This window comes from Camelina sativa, chromosome 19, assembly GCF_030686135.1.
Source record: "Camelina sativa cultivar CO46 ecotype springtype chromosome 19, ASM3068613v1".
Lineage (NCBI taxonomy): Eukaryota > Viridiplantae > Streptophyta > Magnoliopsida > Brassicales > Brassicaceae > Camelina > Camelina sativa.
The window spans coordinates 8,773,254-8,797,236 of record NC_141898.1 but is presented as its reverse complement, the minus strand read 5'-3'; the positions used below and the strand labels follow the sequence as shown (position 1 = coordinate 8,797,236).

Genomic DNA, 23,983 nt, shown 5'->3' with positions numbered 1-23,983 from the left:
ACTTTTCTAACATGAATCTGTCTTCGTTTTCAAAAGTAAAAACATCAAGGAGTAGTGTGGTAAAAATTAATAACTTAAAACAATTTTTTTTTTGTTATTAATTCAAAATAAAAATACTCGTGAGATATATAACTATATAATATTGTATGTACTTTTTAAAATAAAATACTCGTGGGAAATAATTATATAGTATTGTATTTACTTTTTGGTGAAAATGAAAATATTAAGAAAAAAATTTGAAAATGATGAGTGAAAAGTCTTAGAGTTGCTGCCATGTTTATTAAGCCCAAACAAACGATAAAGTTTATAACTATAACTCCATTTACAAGACATATAAAAGAGAAGAGCGAAAGCTGCGAAACACTGAGAAAACCCTAAAACAACCCGTCAAAAACTCAAAAGCCATCGGCGCTTCTTCGACAATTAATGTCGATGTACCTTTCGCAAGATCTGTTGGAAGAGATACTCTGTCGCGTTCCGGCCATATCTCTGAAACCATTAAGATCCAACACATAGTTCGTGACAAGAGATCCTACAGGTATGGTTCTTGGATCCTACCAAGACAATAAATCCGGAATTACCAGCTACAAAGTACTGAGATATTTTTTTGGCTTCAAACGAATATATGAAATCTGTGAGCTTTACTCTAATTCATGGAGGATTCTTGATGATGTCACTCCGGACCTCAGGTTATATGGGCATCCCTGTAATTCCTGCGTATCTTTGAAGGGTAAGAACTACTTTTTGTGCTTTTGATGAAGAAGAGAGGCAGCTCGATATGGTTAGTTTTGATTATACAACAGAGAGATTTGGAAATCGTATGAGTTTTCCGTATCAGTTTCCTATCGAAAGATAGCTCTATCTAGTATCAAAGAGAAGAGAAACTTTCAGTGCTATTACAACTCAGAGATACATCAAGAAAAGAGATATGGGTAACAAATAAGATTGATGAGACGACCACCACTAAAGTGTTGTCGTGGAGCAAGGTCTTATCTCTGGATTACCCTGATTTTGGTATTTGTCTTATTCGAAGTTTTTTTGTTCGACGAGGAGAAAAGAAAAATCGTGTGTTGTGAGAGACGAATGACTTACGGCGGCCAGTTAAGGAATTCTTCCGAACAGGAAATCTTCTCAAGCAACCGCATTATCTCTGATCCCTAATGTTAATAGGAGCTGACAAGATCACCAACTTCAGACCCATCTCGTGCTGCAATGTCATTTACAAGGTGATCTCCAAAATCATCTCTAAGAGAATGGAAGATATCCTTCCCTTGATGATATCAAACTCCCAATCCGCATTTGTTAAAGGACGTCTACTAGTGGAAAATGTCCTCCTCACCTCTGAGATGGTCCAAGGATTTGGCAGAAAGAACGTTTCCCCTAGAGGTTTGCTCAAAGTAGATCTTAAGAAGGCCTTTGACTGCGTCAAGTGGGACTTCTAACTAATGCCCGCTTTCCTCCCAAATTCATCAACTAGGTGGAGCCATGCATAACCTCGACCTCCTTCTCCATCAACATTAATGGCGAACTTTGTGGCTATTTCAGAGGCGGCAAAGGGCTGAGACAGGGAGACCCGCTCTCCCCTACGCTGTTTGTGATTGTCATGGAAACTCTCTCCAATATGCTTAGTCGCAGCTTCGAGTCTGGCATAATAGGCTACCATCCGCTTGGCAAGAATCCCATCATCTCTCACCTCGCCTTTGCCGATGATCTCATGATCTTCTTTGATGGAGGGATAAACTCTCTTCGTGAGATTGTTTCTCTGTTGGAGGACTTCAAACTCCTGTCATGGTTGAGTATGAACGTTGATAAATCCACTCTGTTCGTCGCTGGAGTCTCGGTAGAAACCACCAACCAGTTAGCCCACCAAGGTTTTCAGTTTGGATCTTTCCCGGTGAGATATCTCGGTCTCCTTCTTCTCCACCGAAAGTTGAGAAAAGCAGACTATTCGCCACTGTTGGATAACATCAAGGCCAGGTTCACCTCTTGGACCACCAAGGTCCTCTCCTTTGCGGGAAGACTTCAGCTTATCTCTGATGTTATTAACAGCTCTGTAAATTTCTGGTCCTCTGCGTTCGCCCTCCCGAAAGGATGTCTCAGATCCATTGAATCTCTTTGTACTGCGTTTCTTTGGGCGGGGGATATAGAGAAGAAAACCGCAGCAAAAGTATCCTGGAAGGACATCTGTCTCCCTAAGAAAGAAGGTGGACTAGGCCTTCGTAATTTCAGTATTTGGAATAAAACGCTGAATATGAAGCTGGTTTGGTTGTTATTCACAAACAGCGGCTCTCTTTGGGTGGCCTGGATGAAAGAACATATGCTTAAAAACCAAAGCTACTGGATGGTGGAGAATTGTCAAAGTGGTTCCTGGGCTGTCACCTTGGAGACGGCAATACAGCGAGTTACTGGTTTGATAATTGGAGTACCTTAGGGCCTCTGATTGATGTGGTAGGAAATGAAGGACCGAGACTAATGGGGATTCCCAGAGATGCGACGGTTGCTCAGGGCACTGGTCCACAAGGTTGGAGGCTACCTTCCCTCAGGACCAGAAACCCTCTCCTACTCACCATCAGGGACTTGTTGACTTCTTTGACTCCCCCTTCGTCATCATCAGGGCAAGACTCATACTCCTGGGGTCCGGAGGGCAACAGAAAGGACTACTTCAGTACAAAGCTCACTTGGGACGCAGTGAGGCCTAGGAAGGAGATCAAACACTGGTATAAGGCTATTTGGTTCAAAAAAGGAATTCCAAAGCACTCCTTTATGTTTTGGGTCGCTCACCTCAACCCCTGAAATCAAGATTGTTCAACTGGGGACTAGTCGAAGACACTAATTGTGTTTTCTGCGCTGAAGGAAATGAGAACAGAGAGCACCTCTTTCTTTTCTGCAGCTATGCGCGAGATCTATGGGGTTTGGTTCTGGCAAGATTTCGACTCCCTGTGCTCACTTTCATCTCATGGCCGACCCTAATCAGCTGGCTTATTGGTCACTCTCAAGCGCTATCTTCTACTCTAAAGAAACTGGTTTCCCAAGCGACAGTCTACCATCTCTGGCAAGAACGCAACTCACGCTATCACAACGGCACCCACACCGCACCTGAAGCTCTGTTCAGAGTCCTGGACAGAACAATCAGAGATATTCTCCTTGCTCACCAATACTCCAAGCAGGGGAAAGGACTGCTACTCAAATGGCTTCCTCAACACTAATGAGCTTCTGCTGCTCCTAATTAATCTTGATTCTCCTTTTCGGAATTAGTATCTTCGCGTGTCTGCAGCTTTTTATTTTATTTTTGGGATGTAGCCACTACTAGTAACTTTTGTAAACCTCAAGTTCCTTTTGATTATATAATTAACCTGTTATCTAAAAAAAAATAAAATAAATAAAGTCAAACAACTAGGTTTTGGAGAATATTGTTGTCGTTCTGTGTATCCACATTTGTTTGGTTCAAATCGAGAACCTTCGGCGCAGAGTGTAAAAGAGGTGACTAGAGACTAAATAAGCTACCTACTTGCGATATGCAGCCATTTTATTTCTTTGTGTGTTTCTCTTAGTTTTTCTTGGTCGTCCTCAAGTCCTTGGAATAACCCTTTTCGAGCTCTCATGCATATTGTATTGACAAGTGGTATCACTTGAAGAAGTGCTTAATTTAAACATTGCTTTTTTTTCAAAAACCTCCCGTTTTTAGCTTGAATGAATGAAATCTTTTTGCTAAAAAATATATATATATATAAACTATGTATAAAGAAGAGAGAATTATGTTCAATTTTTACGCTTTTCAAATTTAATGACAAGTGATTCATAAAACATGTAAGAAGATATCTCCCTTTCTCTTCTCTGAGTTTTCTTTTTTTCACCCCTAATTCATTGCTTTGCAAGTTACAGCTAGAAATCATCACCTCCTTCAAGTTCGAGTAAGTCAGCTAGCGCCACAAGAATTTGTAAGGTTCGTTATTTGGACACAAATTCCATTATTTAAGTCATCCAACACTTTAGGTTTATTAGCCATTATGAACTACATATATCTTTATTAAGTGTCGTGAAAGCGTTAATTTCCTCTGTGAAAGTCTTCTAATTGGACCCAAGAAACAAAAAAAGGAACATGTTTGTGTGTGAGCATATACAAGCTCTATGAAAGCTCACTGAAAAAGTCGTCTTTTAAGGTTCCCTACCACGGAGGCTTGAAGCTTGAGCATGTTTGTGTGTGATCTCTTAATATTTAATTCAGTCTTTGAATACGTTAATCTCTTTCTTTCTTAACAAATTTGGATGATCTATTGTCTTTGTCTAAATTACTCTCAAAGTATGAATTCAAGACGCTCAGTTTCTTTCTCTTCTATGAATTTTAATATGCTTATAATTTGAACTAGAAAGGCACCTTTATTTGGAGGAGTCCGTGTGGAATTCCGTATTTTTGAGTGCTTAGCCTGTTTTCTTCTTGATATTAATATGATTTTCCTCATTTGCTACGACACTAAAATCACATTATCTTTGGTTGGGATGTGATCTTAATGGCAACAAACAAGAGGATTCTATAAAAGTACATAATTGACGTAAGGGTCCGTCCAGATCCATACATCCGTAGAAGAACCAAATCATATTTTTGAATAACTAATGAATTAGTGAATCGTCACTAGCTACTGCTTAAAAAAAAAGAAAATCAAAAACATGTAAACTTTCTTTCTAAATCTGCCGAGATTTATAAAATTTATTATTTTTTTTCATAATATGAATCGTGACTTCCTTCAAAGTAAAAACATCAAGGAGTAGTGTGGAAAAAAAAATAATAACTTCAAACAATTTTTTTGTTATTGATTCAAAATAAAATACTCGTGGGATATAATGTTATATGTACTTCTTCCTTAAAATATTAAGAAAAAAATCGAAATTTTTTGAATACATACCTTAAACTTAATAGGAAATTTGAAATCTATACTAATTTTTTTAAGTTTTTGAAATGTACCTTATTTATTGAACTAAATGACTATTTTGTCCTCAATTACAAATTAATTAAAACTAAATACAATATAATTAAATTAACTGATTTGAAAAATTATTTTAAAAAACATTAAACTAGATATTTGGAATTCTACTAAAAAAATTTAAAAAATAATGAATTAATTTATTATATATAATATTGATCAATTACTAAAAGACTAAATTAAGATAAAATAAATAAATATGCCATTAATTAATAATTGAACGTTAAAAAAATAAACACATAATTAAATTAATTTACGTTAAAAAATTATTTTAAAAAACACTGTTTATAAATTAGATATTGAGAAAATTTAGATAATGAGGAAGTAGTATATTATGGAAAATATTAATGAATAAAGAAAACTAAAATTCTGATAAAGAAATATTAATTTACTAATAATTCTTTAATTTTTTCATTCAATAAACTATTTCGAAAAATAAATATATATATTTCGATTTATTAAATATTTTACTGAAAATTCGAATATAAGTTACATAATTTTAATTTATTTTAAAAATTATTAAGTTTAATAACATAATCAAATATTGTGAGCTTTTAAAAAATAAATCAACAGTTAAAAAAAAACGACTATGTAACAAATCAATTAATAAAAAAGGAAGTCGACTTTTTTAATATACGTCAACAAAGAAAAAACATAAATCAGCAGGAATAAAATATAGGTCGACAGTTCAAAAAGTCAAACATATTAATAATTCAACGTAAAATGAAATAAGTCTACTAAGACCAAACAAATCGACAAGAAAAAATATAAGTCAACATCATCAAAAGTCGACTATGTAAAAAAACAATCAAACAAAAAAAAGTCGGGAATTTGAAAATATATCGATGGGAAAATAAATAAGTCGACAAAAATTAAACTTAAATCAATCATTCAAAATATCAACTTTATTAATAAATCAATGTAAAATGTAATAAGTCAACAATGAATACACAAATAAACAAAAAAAATATAAATCGATGAACAAAAAGAATAAGTCAACGTGAAGTGACTTTAGTGCAGTAGCCAAAGGTAAGTCCTTAATGCACAAGGCACCATCACACCCAGGGATTGAGTCCCGCTCCCTACGAATATAGGGATTAGGCTAATGGGCCGGCTTGTTGTGCCCTAATGGTTGACAAAAAAAAAAAGAATAAGTCAACAATTAAAAAAATCGACTATAAATCCACTAGTCATAACATAAGTCAACTGTTTTAATATAAGTCGATGAAAAATATAATTTAGTCAACAGAAGTAAAAAAAAAAAACAATTGTTCATAAAGTCGACATTATAAATAAATCAACATTGATTAAAATTAGTCTAAAAACATTAATATATATATATATTATAAATTGTATAATCTTGAATTATTTATTTTTAAATAAATTTAGATCTAAATAATATCAACAAAAATATTTAAATTCTTTTTTTTATTATTCAAAATTTTAAGGTCAAAAATTTATTCATGTAATCATTATTTAAAATACAATAATACATTTTTGTTATAATTTATATTTATTAGTAATTTATTCTGAATTTAACAATTTTAAAAAGTAATGTATTTTTATATTTGAGTTATTTTAAACTTTAAATTTAGTTTTTATTGTTTTTATTATTTTATTTAATTGTTAAAACAATTTTTATTAAAAAGGGTATATATGTCCATTTTCATTTCAACAAAAATGTATTTATTGTATTATCTTTTGAAAAATACCCTATTTTCTATTTTAGTAAAAATTCTAATCTTTATATATAAAATGAAAATTTTGTAGAGGTTTAAATTTAACTAATATTTTAATAGATTAAAACTATATTCGAATTTTAGAATAACAAATAATTTTTTTCGAAAATGGTTATATATATACATATTTAACACAAAAATGGTTAATTGATTTTATATGTTAAAATTTAACAAATATCTAAATAAATTTATTATAAAGTCTATAGCTTAATATATTTCCTGTTATATAAAGTAACAAAATATTCAACAATCCACACAAAATTTTCAACTCAACATATTACCAATTTTTGCTTCAATTTTATGATTTTCTTTGAAAAAGCTTGAGAAATTCTTAGAAATACTCATTTTCAAAAATACTATTTTTTGTCATTTTCATTTTTTTCTTCTTTTACATAATTACAATGTGTTTTTAAATTGATTTTTAGAATTTGTTTTTAGGTTCAAGTTCTCTATTTTACATTTGGGATATAGTTTTTAAGGGTATATATAGTATTTGGAATGTAGCGTTTAGAATTTAATCATTTTTATATTAGAAATTGATAACAAAAGAGAGTAATTTTTCAAAATGGTATAGAAAAACTTATAATTTAAACTAATTTATATGTTTTTAATAAGAATGGATCATAAAAATCTTCTCCCATGATGATAACACATGATTTAACATCGATAGACTTTTTTTTATTCATTATTACTTTTTCAAAATATTTAGGATCATAGATCTTTAAAATTGTTAGTTATATACCGATTTTGTAAAACACAAACATTTAATTATCACCAATAAATTAATTTGATATATAAAATATATAAACCACGTGGAAAATAGCCATCAGCCGACACACGAGTTGAATTCCACAAGGACCAATTCCACTTATTGGTTTCACATGAGACACAACTAGCTATCTATGATGCCTCAAAGATGGAACATATTCATAAGTTAAATCTAAAGTCATATTCATTACAGTTAGATGTGCTTTTTTCTTATCTTTGACAAAATTTATTATCTCATTTTTTGCTGCTATATTTCTTCTAGATATGAATATGTTATAAAATTTGATTTTCAAAAATAATTGACAATAAACTGATCATGTACTAGACAAAACAAACAATTCATCAATTTCAAAAGTATGTTAGCAAGAGAACAAAAAATCCAACATAATCGACAAAAAATACATTATAATGCTGCACTAATATGGTACATCATGAATTAGTCTTAATCTTCAAGTAATTAACATATAGTTGATAAGCTAGTACTAGGGTTTAATCTCTAATTAGTTTCTAGTGTTCATGTGTGTTTTTAGATGTGCTAGGGTTTGTGGACATATGTGTTTTTAGATTTTGCATTCATGTTGTTTGATCAAATATCTTACAAAGTTTGATCCAAGTGTTTAATATTACGATTATTTGGTAAAACGATAAACATCTTTTTTTGAATTTGACATGTATATTTTGTATGTATAGATAAACAAATACAGAAGAAACAAATAATATGTATAATACACAAGGCTTCGTAATTAAATTTAGTTATTTTAAGTATTATATATAATTTGAGAATATAATTAAATGGATAGTCATATAAAAGAATTGAAGTTTAGTTCAAACAAAAACTTGTCTACTACATAGTAGCAATAATATTCAATAAAATAGAAAAATATAAGTCATCACAACTATCGGTAAATTAATATTTGATGTTTATTAGTATATAATCATAACTTTTGTGTAAAATTGATCTAGTCTCCATATTATTAGAGTTTTATTTTGAATACGGCGAAATAATTGTATATATATCTCTTTTTTTAATTTGTTTGGTGTGTACTATAATTTTATACTGTTTGTTTGTTGTATTTACATTATTATTTTGTGAGATATTTTAAGTAATAATTATAATATCTATCTTAACATTTTTGGAGTACATTTTTGTGCCATCTTTTTTTATCTTTGTATCCAAACAAGTCTCAATTAAATTCTCTACAATCCTTACAACCAAACACAATCATTTTCTTATTTGATAATATTAATTTCAAATTTCCTAAAATCTATCTACCTAATTTAAAGCAATATGTTAGATTATAATATAATTCTCCTTTCACTTTTATTTAATCTTATCTTTAATTATTTGAATTACTATTTAATACATAAAGTTAAAAAAACTAATAGATTTTTTTTCAGCATATGATGCGATTTGAATTTTTATAAACGGAAATATATTTTAAAAATCTATCTTAACATTTTTGAAGTATATTTTTGTGCAATAATCTTTTTTGAAATGATTTTCCAAAAAACCATGGTCTTAAACACTATTAATCACCATAAATTTGATTTTAATCATATTTCATTGTATTTTTGACCATGGTTTAAGACCATGCACAAAACTATGGTCTTAATTTTTTTTTGATTTTAATCATAGTTCACTGTATTTTTGAATGTACACATATTTATTGTTTTTTCAAAGTCAATTCATATAATTTTATTAACAAGTACTGTTAATTATTGTAAAAACACCAAAATAATATATATATATATATATATATATATATATAAGTGCATTGATATTACAAAACAAATAAATTTACTATGGGGTAAATTTTGCAAATACAACATACTAGGTAATAACCCGCACATAGTGCGGATAAATCGATTCAAATAAGACTATTATGAGTAAAATTATTATTTGGGATGTAAGATTTGTTTGTGTAAAACAAAATATGTAACTAATTTTTTATTATTATTCAAATTAGCTTTTATTTTGTGTAAAATACGTTTCACCCGTGAAATATTTGAACGTGGCAAAGAACTTTAATTAACATGGTGGAGAAATTTGTATGGACTTTATCTTAATAAACATGAGTAATTATTAAATTTTAAAAAAGAAATTAATTTGTTGTTTACTATTTTTTTTAGAAGTATAATATATATTCAAATTAAATGGCTACTAATAATTTTAATTTATGTAATGAATTTTGATTTAAATCTATAATGGCATAGATGTAATTAGTATTAATTAATGAGGGTTATTTGTTAAATAGTGCATTGAGCTCTCTGGCGACGACACATCATCATTTTTTCAAGAATGTTTCTCTCTTAATATATAGGGGATTATATATAATATTCTAATATTTATATTAACTAAATAAAACCTGATTATATTAGTATACTAACTTATTTAAATGTTTATGAAAACGAATAGATATGTGGTTTACCATGGGATAAATCCTAGTTGTAATTATTGATCAAGTACTGGTTTTTGTTTGTTGTATAAGCTGAACATAATGTGTAATAAAAAAAAAAAAAGGAATTTGGCTTGGTTAGGTTTGGTTTATTCAGGTACGAAATAATAATTTAAATTTATTCGTTCGGTTAACGCCAACCTATTTAATTTAGTCGCTCGATTCACCGCCGATCGCCGTAGAAAACGAAAGCCGCTTTGGTTGTAATGGAGATTACAGATGAATGGGGACGCAAAACCTGCATCTCCTCTCCCGTTGGTCCTTACTTCTCGAACCCATCAGATTCGGAGCTACTCTTCTCTTCTCCCTCACTCTCTCCTCCGATTCTCTCTACTGTCCCTCACCTAACTCCCGCGCGTTTTCTCTCCGTCTCGGGCGTCCCTCCGTCGGATTCTTCCGCAATCGTCAGCGCCTCTTTCAATATTCCCAGTCCGCACGATGATACCGCTAGGGTTCTCTCCTACAATCGCCTCCAGTTTCTACCTTTCCCAACTAAAAATTCAGTCTTGGTGTTTTTTCCCACAGGGACTAACCTTGATCGGATTGGGTTCTTGCTGCTTTCTGTTGGAGATTCCGGTGGGTTACAAGTCATGGGTTCGAACGGAGGTGACGTCTTTGTGGCAACAGAGCGTTTATTTTCTCGAATTTTGAAGATTTTGGTGCAACCGGTTAGTGTTTTTGTAGCGGATAAGTGTACTTCTTCTAACGAATTGGGATACGTTTTGGTTTATTCGTTGTATTCGATTCATTGGTTCAGTGTCAAGTATGATGAATCTCAAGGGAAGCCGGTTTTGAGAAACCTTGGTTGTAAGCAGTTTAAGAGGTGTATGATTGTGAGCGCTTCTTGGAGCCCTCATCTTACTGGAGAGTGTTTAGTCTTGTTAGAGAACGGTGAGGTCTTTTTGTTTGATTTGAATCAGAGTCATTGTAGGCTTAGAGGTTCCAAACTTAAAGTTTCTTGGGAAGGTCATGGGAGATCAGCTGCAGTCAATAGGAGGAATTGGTTAGGATGTGATTTTGGTTGGACTTTTGGGATTTATCTTGTTGCTCGGTCTGATGTAGTCTTTGCTATTACCAGAAGCTCTGAGGATTGCAGTGTGAGATGTTTATTGCAAGTTGAGAGTATGAACATGGCTGGAACTGAAGAGTTTGTTGGCTTTGCAAAGGCGGGTAGTGACAGTTTTCGGTTTATTCTTGCTTCTCAGAGCTATGTATTTCTCTGTGATCCGAGATCAGGAGTGCCTTTGCTGAAATGGCAGCATGATGTTGAGAGGCCTTGCTTTATCGATGCTTATAGATTGTCTGAACTCGGGCTTGGGACTGTTGAATCAACTACTTCTTGTGTTATCATTGGCTCGTTTTGGAATGCGCAATCTCAAATGTTCTGTTATGGACCTTCTCCATCTGTTGTGAAGGATCCTTGTTCCTTGTATGTATGGGAGCTTCCACACAATCTACTCTTACCTGCCGGAAAGTGTCTATGCGGAGATTGTGTCTTTAGGGAAGGGATGATGAAGGAGTCTCTTCTCGAGTGGATCGATTGGCAGAAAAAGAGTGTTCTTGTTCTCGGTTTTGGTGTTCTAAACAAGTACCTTCCACTTGAGTCATCAGATCAATCTTCCGGGTTTACTTTGATTCGGTTAACATCCTCGGGGAAGCTTGAAGCAGTTAAGTTCTGTGCTTCTGCTTTAAAAAGTTTAGAAGTAGCTCACAAAGATTCAGCCTGCAAACCTGACGAGGTGAACTTACTGTACCTCCCTGATGAAGATGAATACAAACTCCCGAGACGATTTAAATATCTCGACCTCAAGTATCTCTCTGCTCACACAAAAGGGAAGCTCGCCGGGTTTATCGATTCAAAGATGAAGACAAAATCATCAGGTTTGCAGAAGAATAAATCTTTTAGCTTAAACTGCCATGAGGAGTTATGTAAGAAGTTGAAGATTTGCGGATTTGGTAGAGATAGATCTTCCTCTAGCGTAACCGCAGTCTTTGAGAATATCAGTTCACCGACAAGCGTTTTCGACATTGCATTGAGAGAAACCTGGTCAAGCTTACCTATAGAGATTTTGTTGCTTGCATTCTCCAACTACTCTGAGTTTGAAGATGTTCTGGTAGACAAGAAGAAACCGTCTCTCGAGTTCTTAGCTGTTCCAGAATTCCCACAGCTACCGCCTTTCTTGGTAAGGAAACCTTCAAGACGGAGTAGTAAATGGTCAAAGAAGGAGCAACCCAGTGTTGAGCTCGTTGGTCCTGTTCTTCCACTTCCAGTTCTCACAACACTACATGAGTTCCGCAACGGATGTCTCAACTCAGAACAAGAGTTCTCGCCTGAAGCAGAATTCTCTAACCGATGCAATCAAATATCCAAAGTAACCCGCGAGCTCGCAAACTCAGGTCAAGAAGATGAGACGACCATATCACTTGGCGATGACCGAGACGATGACATGTGGCTCAACAGTGATTCACAGAAGGAGAAGAAGGCGTTCATTTCTTACCGTCCGATCACAAAGACAACTGATTCAGACAGACAACAGAAAGAACTCACTACGTTTGTCTCCAGAGTGCGTCGCTGTAAAGAAGCTGACATTGATGATGGAGGAACAACAGGGCTTGAACTGTTCGATAACTTGTCTCCAGTAGAGATTTGCTTCGAAAATCGGAAAGTGAATTTTGATACAAAAGCTTTGCTTACGTCCAAGACGCTTCTCTCTCAATGGCAACAACGATCATCTTCATATCAAGAGTTTCTTTCTCAGTACCATCTCCAAAAATGAGAGATATCTCCACGACTTTTTTTGTTTCTACTGTTGTTTCTTCTTCACCCACCAATTTTGTAAATTCCAATGTTCGGTTATATTCATTTTTGAGGATTATCATCAATTACTCTGTATCTAAATAGAAATTCTTCAAATTACGTGATTACCATTTGAAGAGTAACAAAATTTGCATGAATTGCAACATTATCTGGCTAGAAAAATAAGAGTCACATCAGATTTTAAAAAATGTATCAACATGGATTTTGTTGCATAAATCTCAATGTGTAAACAAAATCAAACAAAGAGTTCGTAAGAAGAAGAGTATGGTATCAAACTGCTCCTACTTACTTTGGGAAGGGAAAAAACACACACTGTCATTACTTCTTCTTCTCTTTTGTAAGTCGTAAGATGGATCCTAGCCCAAAAGGAGATGGACCACCGATCACCGGAGCAATCCAAAAACTTCCTCCCCTTCCGCCGCCATTCTTTCTGGCTTGTTTTTGTGGCCTGAACTGATACGAGCTGCAGCAGAGAGGTGGAGGAGAAGATGACGGATTTGTTCCTGGACGTGGGACTCCATGTCTCTGCGAGCTATGCTTGTTAATGTCCCTAAGCATTTCCCTCTTCGAATACGTTACTGATCCAGTGGAGTTGCTTCTCGTTAACCGAGGAAACGAACACATCAGACTCTTCTTTATATCGCAGTTAAGGCTTGAGCTTCTCTTGAAGCTCCAAAACGACTTTGATGATTTCTCCGCTTCCAAAACCGAATTTACACTGCTCCCTCGACCATTTACGCTTCCCCTAGTTTCTTTCACGCTGTATTTTCTCGAGTATTCAGGCAATGGTAAAGGCGGAAGAGGAAGAGAGGAGGAGGGTAAGGAACGAGCAGAGACGATAGGAGGGAGCTCGTATTTGTAGAGACGTTTTGGCGTGGCGGATGCAGGGGTTACGTGGAAAGGAAGGACTGGGAGGATCATGCCATCCGCAAAGATCTCGTCGGCTGGTGAGGAATCTTCAGGATCAAAGTTTCTTGATATGTGGAACTCGAAGTCTGAGTTTGATGAATCTAAAAGAGTAGTGTCTCTTCGAACCGGGCCTGATGGTTGATGTTGTTCCATAGCAGGTCCTTTGTCGGATTGGCCAAGATCACCAGCAAACGAAATCCGCTGGTGGTTTGACTCCGTGCAGATCATGATGGTCCGTTTTCCTAAGGTTTTCAAAACAAATTAGTGAAACCAATTGAGAACCAGAGAACTGATGAGTAAATGATAACTAACCTTCTTGAGAAGTGATAAAAGTCAAGACACGTAACGTAGCAATTTAAAGTTGGATAAATCGTGTATGGGGGAGATGTAAAGGAAATAAGGTTTCCATGAGATTATGATGAAGGAAAGGTTTAGATGATCATGATGTTTGGAAACATTTGAAATAAACGCATTAGTCTATGAATTAGAGGTTGAAAACTTCAATTAAAATAATGGATGTGGTGTGCCACTACTGCAGGAAACAATGGCTGAGAAAAAGAACATAATATCTAATTAGATTTCAAGGATTCGAATAAATTACATTACCTCTACTTTAGGCGCCCAGCAAACAGTGTATTCTATCTTTCTTCTCTGTTTTCCACACAATTGATACTGCTCATCGACCATGGACCCTCCAACTCGCCTCACCGGCTGGTGACTGCTAACATTAGCCACATTGAAGTGTTTCAATGAGATTTCTTATCATGTTGATCGTGGCTTTCAACTGCGACCTGGTTTGGACACTCAAGAAGAAGAAAAAGCTTTCTGAAGATCCATTATCAGCATATATGATTATCCTTGCATTATCTTGTTTTTTTTATTATTCCTACAACAGTCAACAATGAAACATAGAATCAGTATGTAAGAACCTAACCGCAGATAGTAACAAGTGTCCCAGATCAGGTGTTCAATAAATGAAACACTCTTAGTAAGTTTGTAAAACTTGACTCACCAGAGAGAGAGAGAGAGCTGTTCATAAAACCCCTTGGAAATGGTGAAAAGTTGTGGTAAAGGGGAAGCTTGGTCTGACCCTGCAAAGTTGTCTAACAGCACGTACACTGTTTCTCATCAAGTTCTTGACACAAACAACAAGATCAGATTTTTTACGCATAATCTGAGCAAAGATACTAGGGGGATGCTAATAGTAAGGCAACAAGACAAACTAAGTCTGGGAACAAAGAAGTAAGAAAGCTGCATTATTGATAACAGAAACAGCCTGGAGATGATTCCATTGCCATGGAGAGATTACAATTAGCTTTGGTAACGGAAGAAAAAACCCCCTCGAAGTTGTCTCTTTTACAACAAGAGAAGAATATTAAAGGAAACCAAAGTAAATGGCTTCAATCACTAAAAAACCTGAGCACATTGCTACATATTTTTTCTTCCTTCCTTTTTACAATCGAAAATGACAAGACTAGAAAAAGAAAAAAAAACAAAGTTGATACATTTTCTTGGATAGAAAAGAAGCTGACCCGCCCAAATATGTTTTTTGTTTATCTATATCATGTTTCCACAGCCTCAGGAACATCGTATGAGTCTGCTGTTACTTCTTCTCCTAGCCACAATCCTGGTAAAAGATTCTGCAAAAACAAAAATTCAAATTCTAAGCAACAAAACAAAGAAAGCAAACCAATGGAACGGTAGGGTGAAGAACAAAGAAAGAAAGAAGAAGACATATACATACATTGATTTGCTTCTGAACCAATCTTGGTCTCTTCTTTGGTCTCCTGGGAGGTTTTTTACCAATTAAGGCAGAGAAGTCTTGTTCGATTTCTTCTCTCAACAAAGAAACAGAGAATTTGACTTTGTTGTGCAAATCTCCATCACCATGAATATGATCTTCGCTGCTACCTCCTCCTCTCTTCACGCCACCACCAATTTCATGTCTCCGTAGTAGAAGAGAAGAAGAAGAAGAAGACTCGATGATCCTCGTTGATTCGTCTCCAGGTTCGTTACACGCAGCTCTCCTAGTCCTCAAATTCCACGGCCGAGCTGCAACAGAAACAGCAACAACATCGCCGCTGCCGTTGGTGTTGTTCCTCTCATCTCCTCCAACATTTCCCAAAACGGAGGAGAGCTGCTTAGGTTTGTTGTTGCCGGCATCGTAGAGGAGATCGAGGGTGAGCTCTTCTCCACCAGCGTTGTTGGATCTAGTACGATGATGATCAGGAGGAGAAGAAGAAGAAGGGGAAGATCGGTGGTGGTGGTGGTGAGGAGGAAGCTTGACGCAGCGGAGGAATCTTTGCTGACCCCATCGGAGATAAGGTAAGGTGAAGTTATGGAGGCGTTTGGATCTTTCCGGTAGAGGTGGAAACTCCATTTGTGAAATTTATGAGAAATTGAGAAATTGGTTTTGGTTTCTTTCTCTCCGCCGTGGGAAGAAGAAGATGAAGAAGATGAAGATTCCTTTCTTTTTCTTCTCCTTTTCCTTTGAAACAAAAGTTCAAAGTTTTTTTTTTTTTTTTTTTTCCTTCGTTGTTTTTTTGTGTATTTCTCAGGAAATTATATTTCTTCTGTTCGAATTATTCGGGGAGAGAGAGAGAGAGAGAGTTAGGGGACGCGATTGTAACGTTGTACTTGTGTTTTTATTTTTTTCTTCCCGGACCCGTCTTCTTGTTACTAAATCATCCTTCACAACTTGATTAGTGATTACTATAAAATGCGGTTTCTATTCAAAAAATTAGTCGACCTCTTCTGCCCAATCAGATAAAATTGTATTGTAGCAAAATAAAATGTAAATTAATATCCTACAAATATTTGTATTTTAGTTGTTACATTTTACAATTGGTAGAATCACAAACTAAATGCAAATAGGATTAGCTTGATCATATAAACTGTTTCTTATTAATATTTAAACTTCTTTACTCAACAACAACTATTATAATTGAATATCTTATTTCCGATCAATAGTTTATTTGTTTTGTTCCAACGAATATTTTATTTACGATCGACTAATTCTGTCAGCTTTTCGAATTTTGTTTGATTTCTATTAGTAATGAAGAAAAAACAAACAAACTAAACCCATCTTATTCAAAGCAATGAACATACTACAGTAGTAAACTGTCATTTTCTTTTAACCAACTCTGATAGATTTTCCCTCGTAAACGTTTAAAAACTAGTAAATGTAAGAAGAAATAAAAGTTTTACATTAAAACTGTAACTATTTACACTCTTCAAAGAAAGAAAAAAAAGTGTCAGCTTACGGAAAAACAAATATCGGATATGTGAATGTGAAAGAAATGGTATTGGGATGTTTTAGAAACAAACGAGTTCTAGCTTTGTTCAAAAAGCCAAAATGTATGGTAACCTAAATAAGACTCTTTTCAAAATCTTAATATCTCAGGAGACTATACAAATTTTAAAAAAATTCTATCAACGGGCATTTTGATTATCAAACCTTCTCCACATTGTTGTTGTGCGAAACAGAAAGTAATACCCGAATTTAAGAGAGAGAAAAAAAAAAAAAAAAAAGAAGAAGAAAGTGAATCCTCTCACAGTGTTCTCAGGATGAGGTTGAGCAGTCTGGGGGAGTTGTTTCGGTCTTGATCACACGGGTATTGTAAGAACCGCAGCTGCCGCATTTATGGTACAACCAATGGAACCGTGTTGTTCCTTTGCGTTCACAGTCATTACATAGAATGTCCTGAAACATTGTGTGTATGTGTGTTATGAAATGAAATGACAAAGAGTAAAAGAGATTTTCAAGGAGCAGCAGTTTTAGTGTTTCTCACCTGACAGCGATTTTTGTATTCTTCTGGGAGTTCTTCTGCAGCTAACAGTGCATCAAGCATACCGAAATAAACCTGTGGAGTTTGCAAAAGAAATAAAAGAGAATATAAGTTCAGTGAACGATATTTGTTGTGATGTGATTTGCACATCACGCTTTTGAAGGGCGGGAATCATCTTACCGCCATATCTCCTAATGATTTTCCACAGATTGGACATGTGTAGTGGCTGCAAGTGTAAGCCTGAAAAAACAACGGAGTAACAGTAAGTGTCCTGATTTAAGGCGATAAATCAAAAACAAACGAGTTTAGTAACAGAAAGAGAGATTTCCAAACCTGGAAGCAAGCTGAGTGCATGTAGTGACCACATGGTAAGGCTCTAACTGCTTCACTCGATGTGAAAAGAAATTCGCAGCAGATGGGGCAATTTGTCTCGAGGCTCTTCTCGAGGCACTTGTGGTTTACTAATTTCATCCCTAGGCAACAGTTACATGTCATGCAATGGAAGAAATCAATTCCCAGTCCCTCCCCGACCCGGCAAAGGTTGCAGAATGGACAGTGGTAAACAGCCCTGAAGGCAGATAATAGTTTCCCAAGGTTAGAAAAGCTTCTCAAGTTTGGTTTCTGCCAATGGTAAATTGATTGGTTTATGAATTGTTGGGTTTTGCTTACCTTTCATCATCGAAAAGTTTGCAAATACTGCAGTAATGCTTTGCCATTGGGAATCCTTCACATGAAGGCGTTGTGCAGATGGGGCCAACAGGTTGCACCTTGAGGCACCGCATGCAGAGCATTTCCGTCACCAATTTTCTGTAAAGTGTTCCAGATATAAAATCATATCACTGAGAAAAGAGAAAAAGGAAAGGAGTATTAATCTAAGCAAGGGAGATTGGCATTAGATCTTACCTATCCATGGAATGGTCGCTTACTTTGTCATGGCAAAACCTACAAGTAAACAACTGATCACAACAGGCAGCTCGAAGCTTGCAGTTACGCTTGTAATGCTCGCATCCATATATCTGCTTCTCAGGATCTCGAAAGGACGGGGAACATCCAAGTTCAACATCCCCATTTAATGCAGTTTCTGTTTCCTTAGGTAATTTTTGCTGAGCCGCAATCCATCGACTGATAAAAGCACCAACAGAAAATTTCAAATAAATGTTACTCTAAAACAAACAGTATCCAGGTATGAGGGACATGTGAATGAGATTATAGGTTCACTAAGATTGTTCAATCAAGGAAGCACACACATATACATACACAGGGGTAAACAAACTGAGAAGATCATTTCGGATTAGGAAACTGGGAAAGACGCACCCCTTATACTCTTCCACATTGCGGAAAAACATTTCAAATAATACAGGGAAATGTATTACGATTGGGGGTTCTAATTTTGATTCAGGTATGCATGAAAAAGGAATGAAGGATCCACGCATGGAAATAGAGAAAGAAATCTGACCTGGTCCTCCAGTTTTGGACAAGATAATCTTTTCTCCTCGGATCAAGTGTTGAATCCTGATAAACTTTCCTGATTTCAGCCTCTAGTTCGTTCTGATTCATGCGGAAAATATCTTTCCACCCCGGCTTAAAGAGTTCACCAGTTTGGTCCAAGATTTCTTGATGATCATTATCTATATGGAAAACAAACTTGACATAAGCAAAACAAACTTGGCACAGAGAAACTATAGCAGTCAGATTAAGTATGAATTATGTAGTCAAAAGCAGAAACACTAAAGTTCATTAAAATTTCTAGATATTAAGTTGGTGAAATAAAGTTAAGCGACTGATTTTACCTTTCTGTGGGCTAGGTTTGGATGTTTCTGTTGAGGATGAGTCGGGTGATCCTTTCCAGCACTCATTGAGCCATTCATCGAACATTGTGTTCTTGGTTGCCTGCTTCCAGGTATCCATCATTCTGTTTTGCTCATCTTCAGAAAGGGCAGACGTCACCCATGGTAACATAGACTGAAGAACTTCAGCACCCGTCGTTCCGATTATACGACCCACAATTTTGTCTTGCTCTTGAATGGAGAAGTGTTTGTCAAATAGAGGCCATAGCTCCAGTTCCTCCAAGAAAATGTGCTGATCCAATGTGATTTTAATGGATTTACACATCCCTTGTAGCTTTGTAGCCAGCTCATTGTACTTCTTCTTGAAGTCACCGTTATTAATATCAGTCTGGACAGTGTCAGTTTGAGCTATGTCCGCCATCATAGAATCACTCTGTAACTTCTCATGAAGAATTGAAAGTTCAGTAAGGACACTATAAATATCTCCAAACAACTTCTCCTCCTGTTTATGGTCGAGCGTGTAAGAGTGACTGACATTATGAAGTGTCTCCTTTGATTCCAGTGCTGGAAATAGGATATCATCTTCAGCATTACTGTGTGCCTTATAGAAACCCCAGAGTAGGTGAAACCGACCAATGAATTGACGAATAAATGTTTCATCGCAATCAATGAGCTTTCCAGATTCAACATCAAGAAACTCCAGATCTTTGCTAATGGCCTTATGAAACTTGAATATTGTAGCAACTGGCCGCTCGGAATGTCCAGTACCAAAGCTGTTGCTATCCATTTCCCAAATAAAGAGGCTGGAATTAAGAGCGGGCGCAGCAGAATTTAGCGAAGAAGATCTCATAGCTTTCGCTGCTGGAAGAGAACCAAGTTCCAGACAGTTATTGTTGACTCCAAGATCTGGAACACAGCATGACCTACCATTTTCAGATGGCTTGCACCCATTTGCAACTTCTGACGAGTGAGTGGTGGCCTTTTTTTCACAAGACAATACAGCAGTTCGCTTAGCAGGCCTTTCATCCTGATGCTGGCAACACGATTGTATACTCTTACTCGCGCATGGCGCAGACGTACAACCATTACATGACTGAAGGTTGACTTCTTTAATGTTGCTTAGTGTTTTAGCAGGGCATAAACCATTCCCGTTTGGAGACAAGCATTCCCCGGCTTTGCGTCCTTTGCATGCCCAACCAGAGAAAAGAGTAACGAGAGCAACATCCGATTTAGGTGCTGAAACCACAAGGAAACCATGTAATTTTGCAAAACTGTGAGTAACTAATAATTTGAAAAAAGGTTAAAATTCTTTTTTTTTTTAAATGTATGGTAGATTGTACCTCCAGCATGCAAGTTCCTCAGAAAATTCTTAGCTTCCTCTTCTGTTAATGATGCCGTCAACCATGGCAAAACTCGTTCAATTAGTCTCAATGGCATTATACACAGACTTTGATAGAGAAGTTCTTGTTGTCTTTTAAAGCTGAAGTTCTTTCGTGCAAGGGGTAGCACCTGCAAGCATTATAAGTTAGCCAACATCCTTAATTGGCATCTTGGATCCTCATAGCATATGGTATTGGTATCAACTGATCTTATGCCAAACTTTCATAGTTCACCTGTTTACCAAATCAAATGTCATAGCACGCAAAGCAATAGTTCACCTGAATTTCCTCATTGTGGAAATGCCTTTGAATAGTTTCCATTATTTGATCAGCATGTGAGCACAGCTTGGTGTAAAATTCAGCAGCCGAAGTAGAACAGGCTCCAGCACTCTTTATATTTTCAATTAAGCATCGAAATTCATTAAACTGATTTTCTTCTTCATCGTGCTCCTCGGAAAATGAAAACTCTCCATCTACTGCTGGAAATATGATCTTGTCCTCTGCAAGACTGCAACGACAAACAAACACATCATCTCAGAAATAGACCCATGACATTCCAATCTCTGTCAAAACATCAAAAAATTGTATGTTGATAACACTCTAACGCAGAAACGTGCTGAAGCATGAGAAGAGCAAAAATGAACAACATCCATATAACTTGAAAGTAAACACCCATCATCAGCTAGCAAACATTTTTAAGCGGCCAACTACATCAACTTTTGAAAGAAATCTAGTTATTTATCTCAATCAATCGCAGTATAGAATAGTCTCACAAAAGATAGCCAATACACAATAGCAAAATACTGTAGAAATTATTCTGTTTTCATTGTAAATAATAGGATGCAAGAAATACCTATGGAAGATGCACACTTCAGCAATATATTGTAAGCGTTCATCAAACGCAGATAAATCCGAAAAATCTCCAGACAGCTGAATCTTCCTAGCTTCATCGGCTATTTCTTTCATCTCCTTGTTGATTGACTTGTGCCAAAGCTTTATCTCATCAATTGGGTGCATCTGAGCATCGAAAGAATCAAACTTAGTAAGCTCTGGGTACTTTCTCTTCCCGACCTTGGACCCCTCACATGCGCACTGTGCTCTGCTTGCTTTGCAAGGAAGCATGCTGCTAGAAGAATCTAGACAGCACTGGAACATAGAATCTTCTATGCGACACGAAGCCACAGTATCACTTTTCCCTCCCAACCATGTGAAAATAACCTTCAAGAAGGAAAATATCAATTAACAAGCCAAAGTGTTTTCACTTAGAATGTTGGATCTTAATTCAAAACTTACCTGCTGAAGGAGCTTCTCGCCGGGAACTATCTTCCTTAAGCATGTTTGCATCTCCTTGCTTTCCTCTATTGAAATGGACGAAGAAATCCATGGAAGGAACACGGCAAGCATATTCACAGGAATACTGCAGAGAAACCGCCAGACTATGTAAGCTTGCTCCTCATACTTGAATTTCTCAATAAGTAAGGGGAAGACCTGTCAGTGAGCCAAGAATACTTAATAAAGACCAATGCATAATGCTATAGTGTTGGATCTGTGTTAATAGAAATCAACAGAGAGAACCTGCATCTGTGAAGAAGTGAAGGAAAACAATACCTGTTTCTGTTCTTTAGCCAAGTGCTGGCTAACAGAAGTCTGAAGTGCTCCAGTACAACGAGCCAACTCCCTGCGGTAACTTTCATCGGTTTCCGTGGCAGAATTCAACAGCTCAAAGAGATGATCGAAAAGAGTGCTTTCCCCCTTGTGTTCAAGAGAATACGTCTGCGCTACATTCTTCACACGTATGTCAAGTGCTGAAAATATCACCTACATCCACAACAGATTTGCAATTGTCAACAACTTTTCCTACCTCCATCAATACACATATACTGAAATAGATTCCCTATCTCCAAAAAAAACTAACAGAGACTTACAAGATCAGATTTAGACAAATTTGCAGCTATACGAAGTATTACAATGGTTTGGAAGCATCAACCAATATAAAACTTAGCATTGCATCTTATACAAATTATATGTGGCAACCAAGAATTCCCCCAATTGGTAAAACGTCAAAATGTCTTAAGAGTTCAAATTCCAAGTAGAGACGGTTCCAAATTCTGAATTTAGCAGTGTACAAGATATGATGAGAATAAGCTAGGTAACGGGCATTACCTCGTCTTCGGCATTGCAGTGATGCTTATAGATCGATCTGAGGGACCGGTACCGTTCACGAAGCAGCCGGAGATCGACATGGTGACCGGTAGCAAACTCAAGCGCCAATCTATGAAGAGCTTCAAGCTCACTACATACTGCTTTATGAAAGAAGAGGAAAATCAGGATCGGCGAAATCTCTTGGGCGTCTTCGGAGAAGGAATTCGCCACAGGGGACGGACGAGAAGAAGAAACAGAGCTCGTGAGGACCGTGGTTGTAGAAGACGCAACTCCTCCGCCACCTCTCGCCGCCTCAAAATCTGGCAACGGCGTCGCCATTTTCCCTCCCCCACAAAAAAGAGAGATTTATACTCCTCCGTCTTCGTTCGTTCGTTCAACACTTCTGCTCCTTCCTTGTCTACGAAACCCCCTTCAATTTTCAAATCTGAGCTCGTTTCACCATAGAAATGATCTGCCTGTTTTTTTGTTGTGTGGTGGTGTTGTTCAACGGAGACGATGAGGAGAGGAAAAGAAGAAAGAAAAGGTCTCTCGAGAGCCTTGTCTGATATATCGATTTCGATTTTGCTTTTGCTTTCTTTTTTTTTCTTTTTTCTTTTTTTTTTTTCGTTTTTTATTAATGGTTATCTGGAAAAATTATACTAATATTTTTTTTGAAAAAAAAACTGTTGTAAAAATTTATTTCTATGAATGAATGAATGAAATAAAGGTGCTTGGGGATTGGGTGGGTGTGTTTGCTATATAACCTATACTCGCTCTCTCTACTATACGAAGGCTTTGTAGCACGTGGACATTCACATCGCCACGTCGGATGCTGATGCAACCAACCCAGGATGGCACGTGACCGATTACATCTCGACACGTGCGAGCGTCCATATGTGTCCGCGAGACAAGGACGCTGGTTCTCGCTCGGAGTAAAAAGAGGCTTTACGACCAGGGGCAGAAACGTCGTTTTGGTGTGCTTACGTGGACTTCATTACGCTTTTTTGTAATCAAATAAAAATATTGCTTAAATGTTTATGGGGTTTAATATGTTTTCTTTTGAGTTTGAGGTTGGCTTATTGAGCGAGCACTTTCGAAAGCAAAGATGAGTTTGGTTTGGAAGTTCTTTTATAAATTATATAATTAAAGGACAGATTCGTGTGTTTATTCGAAACTTGGCTTTAAAATAATCAGGAATGACAGGGAGGAGAGATGATG

General features: G+C 36.0%; 5 protein-coding genes and 1 pseudogene across 7 annotated transcripts; 3 read left to right on the top strand and 3 right to left on the bottom strand.

The window, feature by feature from the left end:
- The first annotated feature begins 332 nt into the window (after positions 1–332).
- LOC109130747 (putative F-box protein At4g09870 pseudogene) lies at positions 333–1,440 on the top strand (annotated as a pseudogene).
- Positions 1,441–2,472: 1,032 nt separating this feature from the next.
- Positions 2,473–3,206, top strand: LOC147920332 (uncharacterized). The gene is made up of 2 exons (XM_087501017.1): positions 2,473–2,717; positions 2,891–3,206. The coding sequence occupies exons 1-2, from the start codon at positions 2,473–2,475 to the stop codon at positions 3,204–3,206; spliced, it is 561 nt and encodes a 186-aa protein (XP_087357143.1).
- A 6,880-nt stretch (positions 3,207–10,086) lies between these two features.
- LOC104765691 (uncharacterized) lies at positions 10,087–12,887 on the top strand. 2 transcript variants are annotated; one of them, XM_087501924.1, is made up of 2 exons: positions 10,114–10,610; positions 10,700–12,887. In XM_087501924.1, the coding sequence occupies exon 2, from the start codon at positions 10,770–10,772 to the stop codon at positions 12,717–12,719; it is 1,950 nt and encodes a 649-aa protein (XP_087358050.1). In that variant the 5' UTR covers positions 10,114–10,610; positions 10,700–10,769; the 3' UTR covers positions 12,720–12,887. The 2 variants fall into 2 exon arrangements, with proteins under 2 accessions (XP_010487748.1, XP_087358050.1); XM_010489446.3 differs by having other exon boundaries at positions 10,087–12,887.
- A 23-nt stretch (positions 12,888–12,910) lies between these two features.
- LOC104765690 (uncharacterized) lies at positions 12,911–14,809 on the bottom strand. 2 transcript variants are annotated; one of them, XM_010489444.3, is made up of 3 exons: positions 14,682–14,809; positions 14,276–14,555; positions 12,911–13,911 (listed from the first exon to the last, which is right to left on the bottom strand). In XM_010489444.3, exon 3 carries the CDS (start codon positions 13,895–13,897, stop codon positions 13,079–13,081), a length of 819 nt encoding a protein of 272 aa, XP_010487746.1. In that variant the 5' UTR covers positions 13,898–13,911; positions 14,276–14,555; positions 14,682–14,809; the 3' UTR covers positions 12,911–13,078. The 2 variants fall into 2 exon arrangements, with proteins under 2 accessions (XP_010487746.1, XP_010487747.1); XM_010489445.3 differs by lacking the exons at positions 14,276–14,555; positions 14,682–14,809 and adding an exon at positions 13,982–14,120.
- Positions 14,810–14,912: 103 nt separating this feature from the next.
- LOC104765689 (uncharacterized) lies at positions 14,913–16,403 on the bottom strand. The gene is made up of 2 exons (XM_010489443.3): positions 15,414–16,403; positions 14,913–15,309 (listed from the first exon to the last, which is right to left on the bottom strand). The coding sequence occupies exons 1-2, from the start codon at positions 16,047–16,049 to the stop codon at positions 15,232–15,234; spliced, it is 714 nt and encodes a 237-aa protein (XP_010487745.1). The 5' UTR covers positions 16,050–16,403; the 3' UTR covers positions 14,913–15,231.
- Positions 16,404–16,950: 547 nt separating this feature from the next.
- LOC104765688 (zinc finger protein BRUTUS) lies at positions 16,951–23,524 on the bottom strand. Its single transcript, XM_010489442.2, has 14 exons — positions 22,787–23,524; positions 22,232–22,441; positions 21,917–22,111; positions 21,477–21,841; positions 20,903–21,131; positions 20,585–20,753; positions 19,248–20,480; positions 18,914–19,085; positions 18,361–18,579; positions 18,127–18,264; positions 17,791–18,025; positions 17,638–17,697; positions 17,461–17,532; positions 16,951–17,372 (listed from the first exon to the last, which is right to left on the bottom strand). The coding sequence occupies exons 1-14, from the start codon at positions 23,102–23,104 to the stop codon at positions 17,232–17,234; spliced, it is 3,756 nt and encodes a 1,251-aa protein (XP_010487744.1). The 5' UTR covers positions 23,105–23,524; the 3' UTR covers positions 16,951–17,231.
- Positions 23,525–23,983: the final 459 nt, after the last annotated feature.

Bases quoted from the DNA above. Each gene is read 5' to 3' on its own strand.
- LOC147920332 (XM_087501017.1), top strand. From the start codon at position 2,473: ATGGGGATTCCCAGAGATGCGACGGTTGCTCAGGGCACTGGTCCACAA. The intron at 2,718-2,890 runs GTATAAGGCTAT...TCTTTTCTGCAG, and splicing joins AGGAAGGAGATCAAACACTG to CTATGCGCGAGATCTATGGG.
- LOC104765691 (XM_010489446.3), top strand. From the start codon at position 10,149: ATGGAGATTACAGATGAATGGGGACGCAAAACCTGCATCTCCTCTCCC.
- LOC104765690 (XM_010489444.3), bottom strand. From the start codon at position 13,897: ATGATCTGCACGGAGTCAAACCACCAGCGGATTTCGTTTGCTGGTGAT.
- LOC104765689 (XM_010489443.3), bottom strand. From the start codon at position 16,049: ATGGAGTTTCCACCTCTACCGGAAAGATCCAAACGCCTCCATAACTTC. The intron at 15,310-15,413 runs GTATGTATATGT...TTGTTTTTGCAG, and splicing joins TGGTTCAGAAGCAAATCAAT to AATCTTTTACCAGGATTGTG.
- LOC104765688 (XM_010489442.2), bottom strand. From the start codon at position 23,104: ATGGCGACGCCGTTGCCAGATTTTGAGGCGGCGAGAGGTGGCGGAGGA. The intron at 20,754-20,902 runs GTGAACTATTGC...TAATGCTTGCAG, and splicing joins TCCACAATGAGGAAATTCAG to GTGCTACCCCTTGCACGAAA. The intron at 20,481-20,584 runs GTACAATCTACC...TTGTGGTTTCAG, and splicing joins GAGGAACTTGCATGCTGGAG to CACCTAAATCGGATGTTGCT.